At 45.6% G+C, this 14,923-nt stretch overlaps 1 protein-coding gene across 5 annotated transcripts in view; it reads left to right on the plus strand.

The window, feature by feature from the left end:
* galnt11 (UDP-N-acetyl-alpha-D-galactosamine:polypeptide N-acetylgalactosaminyltransferase 11 (GalNAc-T11)) overlaps window positions 1-13,247 on the plus strand; it is a 375,834-nt gene extending 362,587 nt beyond the window's left edge. For all 5 annotated transcript variants that reach the window (XM_072508170.1, XM_072508174.1, XM_072508171.1 and 2 more), the window contains one exon: window positions 12,643-13,247. In XM_072508170.1, the coding sequence (XP_072364271.1) occupies window positions 12,643-12,774 (132 nt within the window). In that variant the 3' untranslated portion in view covers window positions 12,775-13,247. The remainder of the gene's footprint in view (window positions 1-12,642) is intronic.
* Window positions 13,248-14,923: the final 1,676 nt, after the last annotated feature.

The raw sequence follows: 14,923 nt of genomic DNA on the forward strand, positions 1-14,923 counted from the left end.
CTTTAAACATATAGAACATAGAAAAATACAGCACAGAATAGGCCCTTCGGCCCACGCTGTTGTGCCGAACCTTTGTCCTAGATTAATCATAGATTATCATTGAATTTACAGTGCAGAAGAAGGCCATTCGGCCCATTGAGTCTGCACCGGCTCTTGGAAAGAGCACCCTACCCGTAGTCAACACCTCCACCCAACACTAAGGGTAAATTTGGACACTAAGGGCAGTTTATCATGGCCAATCCACCCAACCTGCACATCTTTGGACTGTGTGAGGAAACCGGAGCACCCGGAGGAAACCCACGCAGACACGGGGAGGATGTGCACACTCCACACAGACAGCGACCCAAGCCGGAATCGAACCTGGGACCCTGGAGCTGTGAAGCAATTGTGCTATCCACAATGCTACCATGCTGCCCTTAAGAACAAATAAATCTACACTATATCATTTTACCGTAATCCATGTACCTATCCAATAGCTGCTTGAAGGTCCCTAATGTTTCCGACTCAACTACTTCCACAGGCAGTGCATTCCATGCCCCCACTACTCTCTGGGTAAAGAACCTACCTCTGACATCCCCCCTATATCTTCCACCATTCACCTTAAATTTATGTCCCCTTGTAATGGTTTGTTCCACCTGGGGAAAAAGTCTCTGACTGTCTACTCTATCTATTCCCCTGATCATCTTATAAACCTCTATCAAGTCGCCCCTCATCCTTCTCCGTTCTAATGAGAAAAGGCCTAGCACCCTCAACCTTTCCTCGTAAGACCTGCTCTCCATTCCAGGCAACATCTTGGTAAATCTCCTTTGCACCTTTTCCAAAGCTTCCACATCCTTCCTAAAATGAGGCGACCAGAACTGTACACAGTACTCCAAATGTGGCCTTACCAAAGTTTTGTACAGCTGCATCATCACCTCATGGCTCTTAAATTCAATCCCTCTGTTAATGAACGCGAGCACACCATAGGCCTTCTTTACAGCTCTATCCACTTGAGTGGCAACTTTCAAAGATGTATGAACATAGACCCTAAGATCTGTCTGCTCCTCCACATTGCCAAGAACTCTACCGTTAACCCTGTATTCCGCATTCCTATTTGTCCTTCCAAAATGGACAACCTCACACTTTTCAGGGTTAAACTCCATCTGCCACTTCTCAGCCCAGCTCTGCATCCTATCTATGTCTCTTTGCATCCGACAACAGCCCTCCTCACTATCCACAACTCCACCAATCTTCGTATCGTCTGTAAATTTACTGACCCACCCTTCAACTCCCTCATCCAAGTCATTGATGAAAATCACAAACAGCAGAGGACCCAGAACTGATCCCTGCGGTACGCCACTGGTAACTGGGATCCAGGCTGAATATCTGCCCTCTACCACCACTCTCTGACTTCTATCGGTTAGCCAGTTCGTTACCCAACTAGCCAAATGTCCCACTATCCCATGCCTCCTTACTTTCTGCAGAAGTCTACCATGGGGAACCTTATCAAATGCCTTACTAAAATCCATGTACACTACATCCACTGCTTTACCTTCATCCACATACTTGGTCACCTCCTCAAAGAATTCAATAAGACTTGTAAGGCAAGACCTACCCCTCACAAATCCGTGCTGACTATCCCTAATCAAGCAGTGTCTTTCCAGATGCTCAGAAATCCTATCCTTCAGTACCCTTTCCATGACTTTGCCTACCACCGAAGTAAGACTAACTGGCCTGTAATTCCCAGGGTTATCCCTATTCCCTTTTTTGAACAGTCATTCGCCACTCTCCAATCCCCTGGTACCACCCCTGTTGACAGTGAGGACGAAAAGATCATTGCCAACGGCTCTACAATTTCCTCTCTTGCTTCCCATAGAATCCTTGGATATATCCCGTCAGGCCCGGGGGACTTGTCTATCCTCAAGTTTTTCAAAATGCCCAACACATCTTCCTTCCTAACAAGTATTTCCTCGAGCTTACCAGTCTGTTTCACACTGTCCTCTCCAACAATATGGCCCCTCTCATTTGTAAATACAGAAGAAAAGTACTCGTTCAAGACTTCTCCTATCTCTTCAGACTCCATACACAATCTCCCGCTACTGTCCTTGATCGGACCTACCCTCGCTCTAGTCATTCTCATATTTCTCACATGTGTAAAAGGCCTTGGGGTTTTCCTTGATCTTACCCGCCAAAGATTGTTCATGCCCTCTCTTAGCTCTCCTAATCCCTTTCTTCAGTTCCCTCCTGGCTATCTTGTATCCCTCCAACGCTCTTTCTGAACCTTGTTTCCTCAGCCTTACATAAGTCTCCTTTTTCCTCGTAACAAGACATTCAACCTCTCTTGTCAACCATGGTTCCCTCACTCGATCATCACTTCCCTGCCTGACAGGGACATACGTATCAAGGACACGTAGTACCTGTTCCTTGAACAAGTTCCACATTTCACTTGTATCCCTCCCTGACAGCCTATGTTCCCAACCTATGCACTTCAATTCTTGTCTGACAACATAGTATTTCCCCTCCCCCCAATTGTAAACCTTGCCCTGTTGCACGCACCTATCTCTCTCCATTACTAAAGTGAAAGTCACAGAATTGTGGTCACTATCTCCAAAATGCTCACCCACTAACAAATCTTTCACTTGCCCTGGTTCATTACCAAGTACTAAATCCAATATTGCCCCTCCTCTGGTCGGACAATCTACATACTGTGTTAGAAAAGCTTCCTGGACACACTGCACAAACACCACCCCATCCAAACTATTTGATCTAAAGAGTTTCCACTCAATGTTTGGGAAGTTAAATTCACCCATGACTACTACCCTGTGACTTCTGCACCTTTCCAAAATCTGTTTCCCAATCTGGTCCTCCACATCTCTGCTACTATTGGGGGGCCTATAGAAAACTCCTAACAAGGTGACTGCTGCTTTCCTATTTCTGACTTCAACCCATACTACCTCAATAGGGTGATACTCCTCGAACTGCCTTTCTGCAGCTGTTATACTATCTCTAATTAACAATGCCACCCCCCCCCCCCCCACCTCTTTTACCACCCTCCCTAATCTTATTGAAACATCTATAACCAGGGACCTCCAACAACCATTCCTGCCCCTCTTCTATCCAAGTTTCCGTGATGGCCACCACATCGTAGTCCCAAGTACCGATCCATGCCTTAAGTTCACCCACCTTATTCCTGCTGCTTCTTGCGTTGAGGTATACACACTTCAATCCATCTCCGTGCCTGCAAGTACTCTCCTTTGTCAGTGTTCCCTTCCCCACTGCCTCATTACACGCTTTGGCGTCCTGAATATCGGCTACCATAGTTGCTGGACTACAAATCCGGTTCCCACTCCCCTGCCAAATTAGTTTAAACCCTCCCGAAGAGTACTTGAAAACCTCCCTCCCAAGATATTGGTGCCCCTCTGGTTCAGATGCAACCCGTCCTGCTTGTACAGGTCCCACCTTCCCCAGAATGCGCTCCAATTATCCAAATACCTGAAGCCCTCCCTCCTACACCATTCCTGCAGCCACGTGTTCAGCTGCACTCTCTCCCTATTCCTAGCCTCGCTATCACGTGGCACCGGCAACAAACCAGAGATGACAACTCTGTCTGTCCTGGCTTTTAACTTGCAGCCTAACTCCCTAAACTCATTTATTACCTCCACACCCCTTTTCCTACCTACGTTGTTGGTACCAATGTGCACCACGACTTCTGGCTGCTCCCCCTCCCCCTTAAGGATCCTGAAGACACGATCCGAGACATCCCTGGCCCTGGCACCCGGGAGGCAACGTAACTTCCGGGAGTCTCGCTCGCGACCACAGAATCTCCTATCTATTCCCCTAACCATTGAATCTCCTACAACTATTGCTTTTCTACTCTCCCCCCTTCCCTTCTGAGCCCCAGAGCCAGACTCAGTGCCAGAGACCTGGCCGCTAGGGCCTTGCCCTGGTAGGTCATCCCCCCCAACAGCATCCAAAACGGTATACTTGTTTTGAAGGGGAACGGCCACGAGAGATCCCTGCACTGTCTGCCTGTTTTTTTTCCCCTGACTGTAACCCAGCTATTTTTGTCCTGTACCTTGGGTGTGGTTACCTCCCTGTAACTCTTTTCTATCACCCCCTCTGCCTCCCGGATGATCCGAAGTTCATCCATCTTCAGCTCCAGTTCCCTAACACGGTCTTTGAGGAGCTGGAGTTGGGTGCACTTCCCGCAGGTATAGTCAGCGGGGACACCGGTGGTATCCCTCACCACTCACATCCTACAGGAGGAGCATGCAACTGGCCTAGCCTCCATCCCCTCTTACCTTACAGAATATAGCTGCCCTGTGCACCAACTGGATCTCCGCCCTCCGACTCTGCTCCCAGTCAGCTGCACTCTCTGTAAACTCCTGGCTCTCTTCTCAGTCTTTGCTGAAATGTAGGAAACAAAATGAAAGGAGCACCTTACTCCCTCCTCACCTAACTCCCTCAGTCACCAAACTCTCACTATAGCACTCAAATGCACCAAATTCAGCACTCCCTCAGTCACCAAATTTTCACTATAGCACTCAAATGCACCAAAATCAGCACTCCCTCAGTCACTAAACTCTCACTATAGCACTCAGATGCACCAAATTCAGCACTCAATGCAAACAAAGTCTGCACTGTCGGGGATCACTTTTATACTGTGAATCTAGCCTCTGAAAACTGCCCTAATCCAATTAACTAATTAACAAGCTCCAGCTGCAAGTGCCTACAAGTAGAAGCTTTGTTTAAAGCTGATTGAAAATTCACCTTCTTCTAAACCAAACAGCAACTTTTAAGTTAATTAACTAAATAAAAGAAAGACTAGACTTTAGATAAAAATGAAGCCTTATACTCCCTCAGTCACCAAACTCTCACTATAGCACTCAAATGCACCAAATTCAGCACTCAGTGCAAAAACCTCTGTCTCCTAGGACTTGACTCTCCAACCCTAGGAAATAGCATCTGACTATCCACTCTGTCCATGCCACTCATAATCTTGTAGACCTCTATCAGGTCACCTCTCAACCTCCGTCGTTCCAGTGAGAATAGACCAAGTTTATCTAACCTTTTCTCATAGCTAATCCCCTCCGTACCAGGCGACATTCTACTAACCCGCTTCTGTACCTTCTCCAAAGCATCTACATCCTTCTGGTAGTGTGGCGACCAGAATTGTACACAATATTCCAAATGAGGCCTAACTAAGGTCCTGTACAACTGTAACATGACTTGCCAATTTTTATATTCAGTGACCCGACCGATGAAGGCCATAATGCCATATGCCTTCTTGACAACCATATCCACATGCGTTGCCACTTTCAGTGATTGTGGACATGCACGCCCAGATCTCTCTGCCTGTCAGTACTCACACAAAATCTACCATTTATTGTGTAATTCCTACATGCATTGGACCTTCCAAAGTGCATTACCTCACACTTTTCCAGATTAAACTCCATCTGCCATTTCTCTGCCCAAGACTCCAATCAGTTTATATCCAGCTGTATCCTCTGACAATCCTCTTCACTATCCGCAACTCCATCAATTTTTGTGTCGTCTGCTAATTTACTAATTAGACCAGCTACATTTTCTTCCAAATCATTTATATACACCACGAACAACAAAGGCCCCAGAACTGATCCCTGTGGAATGCCGCTAGTCACAGCCTTCCATTTAGAAAAGCACCTTTCCACTGCTACCCTCTGTCTTCTGTGCTCAAGCCAGTTCTGTATCCAACTTGCCAGCTCTCCTCTGATCCCATGTGACTTCACCTTTTGTACCAGTCTACCATGAGGTACCTTGTCAAAGCTTTACTGAAGTCCATGTATACAACATCTACAGCCTTTCCCTCATCTATCATCTTGTCACTTCCTCGAAAAACTCGATTCAAAAGTGAGGCACGACCTCCCCTTCACAAAATCATACTGTCCATCACTAATAAATCCATTTGTTTCCAAATGTGAGTCTCTCCTATCTCTAAGAATCTTTTCCAATAATTTCCCTACCACTGACGTAAGGCTCACTGGCTTATAATTTCCTGGATTATCCCTGCTGCCCTTCTTAAACAATGGAACAACGTTGGCTACTCTCCAGTACTCTGGAACTTCACCTGTAGCCAAAGAGGATACAAAGATTACTGTCAAGGCCCCAGCAATTTCCTCCCTTGCCTCCCTCATTATTCTGCGTTAGATCCTATCAGGCCCTGGGTACTTATCTATTTTAATAAGACCATTTAATAAGATTCACAGTATAAAAGTGATCCCCTACAGTGCAGACTTTGTTTGCACTGAGTGCTGAATTTGGTGCATTTGAGTGCTATAGTGAGAGTTTGGTGACCGAGGGAGTGCTGAATTTGGTGCATTTGAGTGCGATAGTGAGAGTTTGGTGACCGAGGGAGTTAGGTGAGGAGGGAGTAAGGCGCTCCTTTCATTTTGTTTCCGACATTTCCGCAAAGAGTGCGAAGAGAGCCAGGAGTTTACAGAAAGTGTAGCTGACTGGGAGCAGGGTCGGAGGGCGGAGATCTAGTTATGTCCACAGGGTAGCTATATTCTGTCAGGTAAGAGGGGATGGAGGCTAGGCCAGTTACATGCTCCTCCTGTAGGATGTGGGCGGTGAGGGATACCACCGGTGTCCCCACTGACTATACCTGCGGGAAGTGCACCCAACTTCAGCTCCTCAAAGACCGTGTTAGGGAACTGGAGCTGAAGCTGGATGAACTTCGGATCATCCGGGAGGCAGAGGGGTGATTGAGAAGAGTTACAAGGAGGTAACCACACCCAAGGTACAGGACAAGAATAGCTGGGTTACAGTCAGGGGGAAAAAAACAAACAGGCAGAAAGTGCAGGGATCCCTCGTGGCCATTCCCCTTCAAAACAAGTATACCGTTTTGGATGCTGTTGGGGGGGATGACCTACCGGGGGAAGGCCCTAGCGGCCAGGTCTCTGGCACTGAGTCTGGCTCTGGGGCTCAGAAGGGAAGGGGGGAGAATAGAAAAGCAATAGTTGTAGGAGATTCAATGGTTAGGGGAATAGATAGGAGATTCTGTGGTCGCGAGCGAGACTCCCGGAAGGTATGTTGCCTCCCGGGTGCCAGGGCCAGGGATGTCTCGGATTGTGTCTTCAGGATCCTTAAGGGGGAGGGTGAGCAGCCAGAAGTCGTGGTGCACATTGGTACCAACGACATAGGTAGGAAAAGGGGTGTGGAGGTAATAAACAAGTTTAGGGAGTTAGGCTGGAAGTTGAAAGCCAGGACAGACAGAGTTGTCGTCTCTGGTTTGTTGCCAGTGCCACGTGATAGCGAGGCTAGGAATAGGGAGAGAGTGCAGTTGAACACGTGGCTGCAGGAATGGTGTAGGAGGGAGGGCTTCAGGTATTTGGATAATTGGAACGCATTCTGGGGAAGGTGGGACCTGTACAAGCAGGACGGGTTGCATCTGAACCAGAGGGGCACCAATATCTTGGGAGGGAGGTTTTCAAGTACTCTTCGGGGGGGTTTAAACTAATTTGGCAGGGGAATGGGAACCGGATTTGTAGTCCAGCAACTATGGTAGCCGATATTCAGGACGCCAAAGCGTGTAATGAGGCAGTGGGGAAGGGAACACTGACAAAGGAGAGTACTTGCAGGCACGGAGATGGGTTGAAGTGTGTATACCTCAACGCAAGAAGCAGCAGGAATAAGGTGGGTGAACTTAAGGCATGGATCGGTACTTGGGACTACGATGTGGTGGCCATCACGGAAACTTGGATAGAAGAGGGGCAGAAATGGTTGTTGGAGGTCCCTGGTTATAGATGTTTCAATAAGATTAGGGAGGGTGGTAAAAGAGGTGGGGGTGTGGCATTATTAATTAGAGATAGTATAACAGCTGCAGAAAGGCAGTTCGAGGAGTATCAGCTGACTGAGGTAGTATGGGTTGAAGTCAGAAATAGGAAAGGAGCAGTCACCTTGTTAGGAGTTTTCTATAGGCCCCCCAATAGTAGCAGAGATGTGGAGGAACAGATTGGGAAACAGATTTTGGAAAGGTGCAGAAGTCATAGGGTAGTAGTCATGGGCGACTTTAACTTCCCAAATATTGAGTGGAAACTCTTTAGATCAAATAGTTTGGATGGGGTGGTGTTTGTGCAGTGTGTCCAGGAAGCTTTTCTAACGCAGTATGTAGATTGTCCGACCAGAGGAGGGGCAATATTGGATTTAGTACTGGGTAATGAGCCAGGGCAAGTGATAGATTTGTTAGTGGGTGAGCATTTTGGAGATAGTGACCACAATTCTGTGACTTTCACTTTAGTAATGGAGAGGGATAGGTACGTGCAACAGGGCAAGGTTTACAATTGGGGGAAGGGTAAATACGATGTTGTCAGACAAGAATTGAAGTGCATAAGTTGGGAACATAGGCTGGCAGGGAAGGACACAAGTGAAATGTGGAACTTGTTCAAGGAACAGGTGCTACGTGTCCTTGATATGTATGTCCCTGTCAGGCAGGGAAGAGATGGCCGAGTGAGGGAACCATGGTTGACAAGAGAGGTTGAATGTCTTGTTAAGAGGAAAAAGGTGACTAATGTAAGGCTGAGGAAACAAGGTTCAAACAGGGCATTGGAGGGATACAAGATAGCCAGGAGGGAACTGAAGAAAGGGATTAGGAGAGCTAAGAGAGGGCATGAATAATCTTTGGCGGGTAGGATCAAGGAAAACCCCAAGGCCTTTTACACATATGTGAGAAATATGAGAATGACTAGAGCGAGGGTAGGTCCGATCAAGGACAGTAGCGGGAGATTGTGTACTGAGTATGAAGAGATAGGAGAGGTCTTGAACGAGTATTTTTCTTCTGTATTTACAAATGAGAGGGGCGATATTGTTGGAGAGGACAGCGTGAAACAGATTGGTAAGCTCGAGGAAATACTTGTTAGGAAGGAAGATGTGTTGGGCATTTTGAAAAACTTGAGGATAGACAAGTCCCCCGGGCCTGACGGGATATATCCAAGGATTCTATGGGAAGCAAGAGATGAAATTGCAGAGCCGTTGGCAATGATCTTTTCGTCCTCACTGTCAACAGGGGTGGTACCAGGGGATTGGAGAGTGGCGAATGTCGTGCCCCTGTTCAAAAAAGGGACTAGGGATAACCCTGGGAATTACAGGCCAGTTAGTCTTACTTCGGTGGTAGGCAAAGTCATGGAAAGGGTACTGAAGGATAGGATTTCTGAGCATCTGGAAAGACACTGCTTGATTAGGGATAGTCAGCACAGATTTGTGAGGGGTAGGTCTTGCCTTACAAATCTTATTGAATTCTTTGAGGAGGTGACCAAGCATGTGGATGAAGGTAAAGCAGTGGATGTAGTGTACATGGATTTTAGTAAGGCATTTGATAAAGTTCCCCATGGTAGGCTTATGCAGAAAGTAAGGAGGCATGGGATAGTGGGAAATTTGGCCAGTTGGATAACGAACTGGCTAACCGATAGAAGTCAGAGAGTGGTGGTGGATGGCAAATATTCAGCCTGGATCCCAGTTACCAGTGGCGTACCGCAGGGATCAGTTCTGGGTCCTCTGCTGTTTGTGATTTTCATTAATGACTTGGATGAGGGAGTTGAAGGGTGGGTCAGTAAATTTGCAGACGATACGAAGATTGGTGGAGTTGTGGATAGTAAGGAGGGCTGTTGTCGGCTGCAAAGAGACATAGATAGGATGCAGAGCTGGGCTGAGAAGTGGCAGATGGAGTTTAACCCTGAAAAGTGTGAGGTTGTCCATTTTGGAAGGACAAATATGAATGTGGAATACAGGGTTAACGGTAGAGTTCTTGGCATTGTGGAGGAGCAGAGAGACCTTGGGGTCTATGTTCATACATCTTTGAAAGTTGCCACTCAAGTGGATAGAGCTGTGAAGAAGGCCTATGGTGTGCTCGCGTTCATTAACAGAGGGATTGAATTTAAGAGCCGTGAGGTGATGATGCAGCTGTACAAAACTTTGGTAAGGCCACATTTGGAGTACTGTGTACAGTTCTGGTCGCCTCATTTTAGGAAGGATGTGGAAGCTTTGGAAAAGGTGCAAAGAAGATTTACCGGGATGTTGCCTGGAATGGAGAGTAGGTCTTACGAGGAAAGGTTGAGGGTGCTAGGCCTTTTCTCATTAGAACGGAGAAGGATGAGGGGCGACTTGATAGAGGTTTATAAGATGATCAGGGGAACAGATAGAGTAGACAGTCAGAGACTTTTTCCCCGGGTGGAACAAACCATTACAAGGGGACATAAATTTAAGGTGAAAGGTGGAAGATATAGGAGGGATATCAGAGGTAGGTTCTTTACCCAGAGAGTAGTGGGGGCATGGAATGCACTGCCTGTGGAAGTAGTTGAGTCGGAAACATTAGGGACCTTCAAGCAGCTATTGGATAGGTACATGGATTAAGGTAAAATGATATAGTGTAGATTTATTTGTTCTCAAGGGCAGCACGGTAGCATTGTGGATAGCACAATTGCTTCACAGCTCCAGGGTCCCAGGTTCGATTCCGGCTTGGGTCACTATCTGTGCGGAGTCTGCACGTCCTCCCCGTGTCTGCGTGGGTTTCCTCCGGGTGCTCCGGTTTCCTCCCACAGTCCAAAGATGTACGGGTTAGGTGAATTGGCCAATGATAAATTGCCCTTAATGTCCAAATTGCCCTTGGTGTTGGGTGGAGGTGTTGGGTTTGGGTAGGGTGCTCTTTCCAGGAGCCGGTGCGGACTCGGGGGCCGGGTGGCCTCCTTCTGCACTGTAAATTCAATGATAATCTATGATTAATCTAGGACAAAGGTTTGGCACAACATCGTGGGCCGAAGGGCCTGTTCTGTGCTGTATGTTCTATGTTCATAAGACATAGGAGCAGAATTAGGCCACTCGGCCCATCAAGTCTGCTCCGCCATTCAATCATGGCTGATATTTTCTCATCCGCATTCTCCTGCCTTCTCCCCAAAACCCCTGATTCCCCTTATTAATCAAGAACCTATCTATCTCTGTATTAAAGACACTCAGTGATTTGGCCTCCGCAGCCTTCTGCGGCAAAGAGTTCCACAGATTCACCAGCCTCTGGCTGAAGACATTCCTCCTCATCTCTGTTTTAAAGGATCGTCCTTTTAGTCTGAGATGGTGTCCTTTGGTTCTAGTTTTTCCTACAAGTGGAAACATCCTCTCCAAGTCCACTCTATCTAAGCCTCGCAGTATTCTGTAAGTTTCAATAAGATCCCCCCTCATCCTTCTAAACTTTAACGAGTACAGGCCCACAGTCTTCAACCATTCCTCATACAACAGGTTCTTCATTCCAGGGGTCATTCTTGTGAACCTCCTCTGGACCCTCATTCTTGTGAACCTCCTCTGGACCCGTTCCAAGGCCAGCACATCCTTCCTTAGATATGGGGCCCAAAACTGCTCGCAATCCTCCAAATGGGGCCTGACCAGAGCCTTATACAGCCTCAGAAGTACATCCCTGGTCTTGTCTTCTAGCCCTCTTGACATGAATGCTAACATTGAACTTGCCTTCTTAACTGCCGACTGAACCTGCATGTTAACCGTAAGAGAATCGTGAACAAGGACTCCCAAGTCCCTTTGTGCTTCTGATTTCCTAAACATTTCCCCATTTCGAAAACAGCCTATGCCTAAATTCCTCCTTCCAAAGTGCATAACCTCACACTTTTCCACATTGTATTTCATTTGCCACTTCATTGCCCACTCTCCTAGCTTGTCCAAATCCAATTCATATTTTCCAATTAAGGGGCAATTTAGCGTAGCCAATTCACCTAACCTGCACATCTTTTGGGTTGTGGGGGTAAAACCCACGCAAACACGGGGAGAATATGCAAATTCCACCGGACTGATCATCTGCAAACTGAGCAACAGTGCCTTCAGTTCCTTCTTCCAGATCATTAATGTATATTGTGAAAAGTTGTGGTCCCAGCACAGACGCCTGAGGCACACCACTAGTCACCGGCTGCCATCCTGAATAGACCCCTTTATACCCACTCTCTGCTTTCTGCCAGTCAGCCAATCCTCTATCCATGCCTGGATCGTACCCTTAACACCATGGGCGCTTAACTTATTTAACAGTCTCCTATGCGGCACCTTGTCAAAGGCCTTCTGGAAATCTAAATAAATACATCCACTGGTTCTCCTTTGTCTAACTTCCTTGTTACCTCCTCAATGCCCAACACCGCCTATTTATTTATATCAACGTGACTCAGAATATTTACACACTCTACCCTATACTCCTCATCAACCGAGTCCTTCTGTTTGGTGAATCCTGAGGCAAACTATTCATTTAGTATCTCACCCATTTCCTCTGGTTCCATATATAGGTTCCAATTGTTCACCTCTGAGCAAATAAAATTTATTTTCAACTTGGTGTGAAATGGCCAACCTCTTAACCTGAGACTGTGACCCCTAGTTCAGACTATGACCCAAGCCAGGGGGAACATCCTCTCAGCATCGACCTTGTCAAGCTGTCTAAGAATTTTGTGACTTCCATTAGATCTTTAGATGGTTCCCTGATGTTACCCGGTTACTAAAGATTCTACCCACAATGCAGAAAGGACTGTATTTCTATGTAATGCGGTAACAAAACAGCCCTATTATTTTCTTGGTTATCTGACACAGTTTGGTATTGAAATGCATTTGAGAAAATGACTTTTAATTGTTAATTGTTTTTTATTTCCACAGAAAAATAACCGCATCTATCAAGTGTCAGCTGGGCAGTGCCTTCAAGTGGTAGATCCTGCTGACATCAAAGGATATATTGCCATAGCAATTTGTGATGGCTCTGCGGCACAGCAGTGGCAAATAGAGAGCTGATCCTAGGAGGGAGCCTTCAAAAGGGTTTTATGAAGATTCAAATCTTCCTTTTCTCAGGAGCAGGAAAACTGACAATTACACTTTTAAATTAAAAAAAACAGGAATCTGGTATCAGGGTCCTTACCTCAATCCTAATAATGATTTAAAATAGTAATTTTACCACAAAATATTTTTCTATTTTAGCCTCAGATTTTATTCCAGCGGTTTGAAATTGTAAAAACAAAAGTATTTTAATTATTATTTATGATTTGTCTTGATCCATCCAATGATTGTTTTTCGACACTTGGCAAATTTGCATTAGTTTCTGTGCATGTCAAGCATTGCTAGTTTTTAAAATAATCATGAAGGATTTTACAGTAGATTATGTGAATCATGTTTGAGTAGAGCCACTTAATGTTGAAGGTTTTATTATGTACTGTTACATTGTTGATGCTATCTATTACGCAATACATTAAAAAAAAAATTATATGAAATTGTTCATCTACAGATGCTTGTTGGAAGCTTTCTAGGCTGGTACCAATGAAAAGTTTAAACTATTTGTGTGTATACTCTGATAACATATATCTAAGTTAAAATCATTAAGTTATCATAAGCAATTATTGTCTCAATTTCTAAGGTAGTTATTTAAGTTCTTCAGATCTATTTAAAATGGTAATTCTTAAAAGAGAAAGGAAGAGCCTTGTTGTACTTGAAACTGATGGTGAGATCTTATTCATTTCATTGTTATTGAACATGCTGATACACGTGTACAACATGATGAATTATTTTAACAAAAGGCAGCTAGAGCTGTTTTTTAATAACTGCTTAATCGGTTTCTTTTGAATCAGAAAATTATTTTGTCCCACTCACTGGTCCCACTGCTAGCACATTGGATTCTCCTGCAGATCAACAATCACTGTACCGCCACGTATTTCCCTTCAGAATGTCTGTTCGCTTGCGAACAAGACCCTTGTCATCCATGATCGTGGTGGAAATTATTGCATTGATATCATGCCCTTTGATGGTAGCTTGACTCGCAGGTGATGACTCTGAGAACCTTATCAAAGCCTCCCTTGCTGCCGTGGCATGGTCCTTACCGTAGTCTGCTCCCCTACACTTCTGGTTACCTTTGCCTTATGTCAGCAATGTGCCCTATTCTACCCATCCCACCTCTCCTTAAAAACCATTGCACTCTACTACCGATTCAAGCCACATGCCAAGCTCGTCACTGCTTTCCTCCCAGCCTCTGCATCCTCAATGATTTCAGTCTCCATTTCACCCTTTCTTGACCTCTTTCTATGATTTCACTGTCCACCTCTTCTCCCTTAACCACTCTCTCAAACAAACTGTCCCAAACATATTCATGCCACTGCATATCACTTCACCCCGTTGTCTCAATTGAGACAGGGCTATCTCTGTCACGTATCCCTGTTCTAAACTCCAGTCCTCTGTATTGAGCAGCAGAATCAGCTCAACCTAAAGCCACTTACAACAAAACTTTGAAGCGTCCCTAAGTCCATTTTCCACAATAATTTGACAATGATCAATCTGCCCAATTGCACCCTCTCCTCTGCTTTTGATGGCTTTGACTTCAGTAAATCACTTACTCCCATGGCTACCGTCATCAGTGAGCATGTCTCTTGATAGATTCTCATCAAAATAACCTATTCTTATTCCAATAATGTACTTGCACAAACATTCATTGGAAAGATGATGAGCCATCTAGATCACAGAATTGTTACAGTGCATTTGGTCCATTGTGTCTGTACTGGCGCTCTGAATGAAAGTTCACTTGCGCCATTTTCCCACTCCCACCTTCTCCCCATAACTCTGCACATTCTTCCTTCCGTTCAGTTAATGGTCATTTCCCTTCTGAATGCTTCATTTGAACCTGCCTCCACAACACTCTCAGGCAGAGCATTCCAGAACTTAACCACTCACTGCTTGAAATGTTTTTTTCTTTATTTCTTTTGCTTCTTTCGCCAATTACTTATAATTTGTGCCCTCTCGTTCTCGATGTTTTCACGAGTGGAAACAGTTCCGCCTTATCCACTCTGTCCAACCCCCTCATCATTTTCAATCCCTCTATCAAATCTCCAGTTCTCCAAGGAAACAGTCCAACTCTCCAGTCTATCTTCAAAACTGAAGTTCCCCATCTCTGGAACCATTC

Source organism: Scyliorhinus torazame, chromosome 6 (genome assembly GCF_047496885.1).
Source record: "Scyliorhinus torazame isolate Kashiwa2021f chromosome 6, sScyTor2.1, whole genome shotgun sequence".
Classification (NCBI taxonomy): domain Eukaryota; kingdom Metazoa; phylum Chordata; class Chondrichthyes; order Carcharhiniformes; family Scyliorhinidae; genus Scyliorhinus; species Scyliorhinus torazame.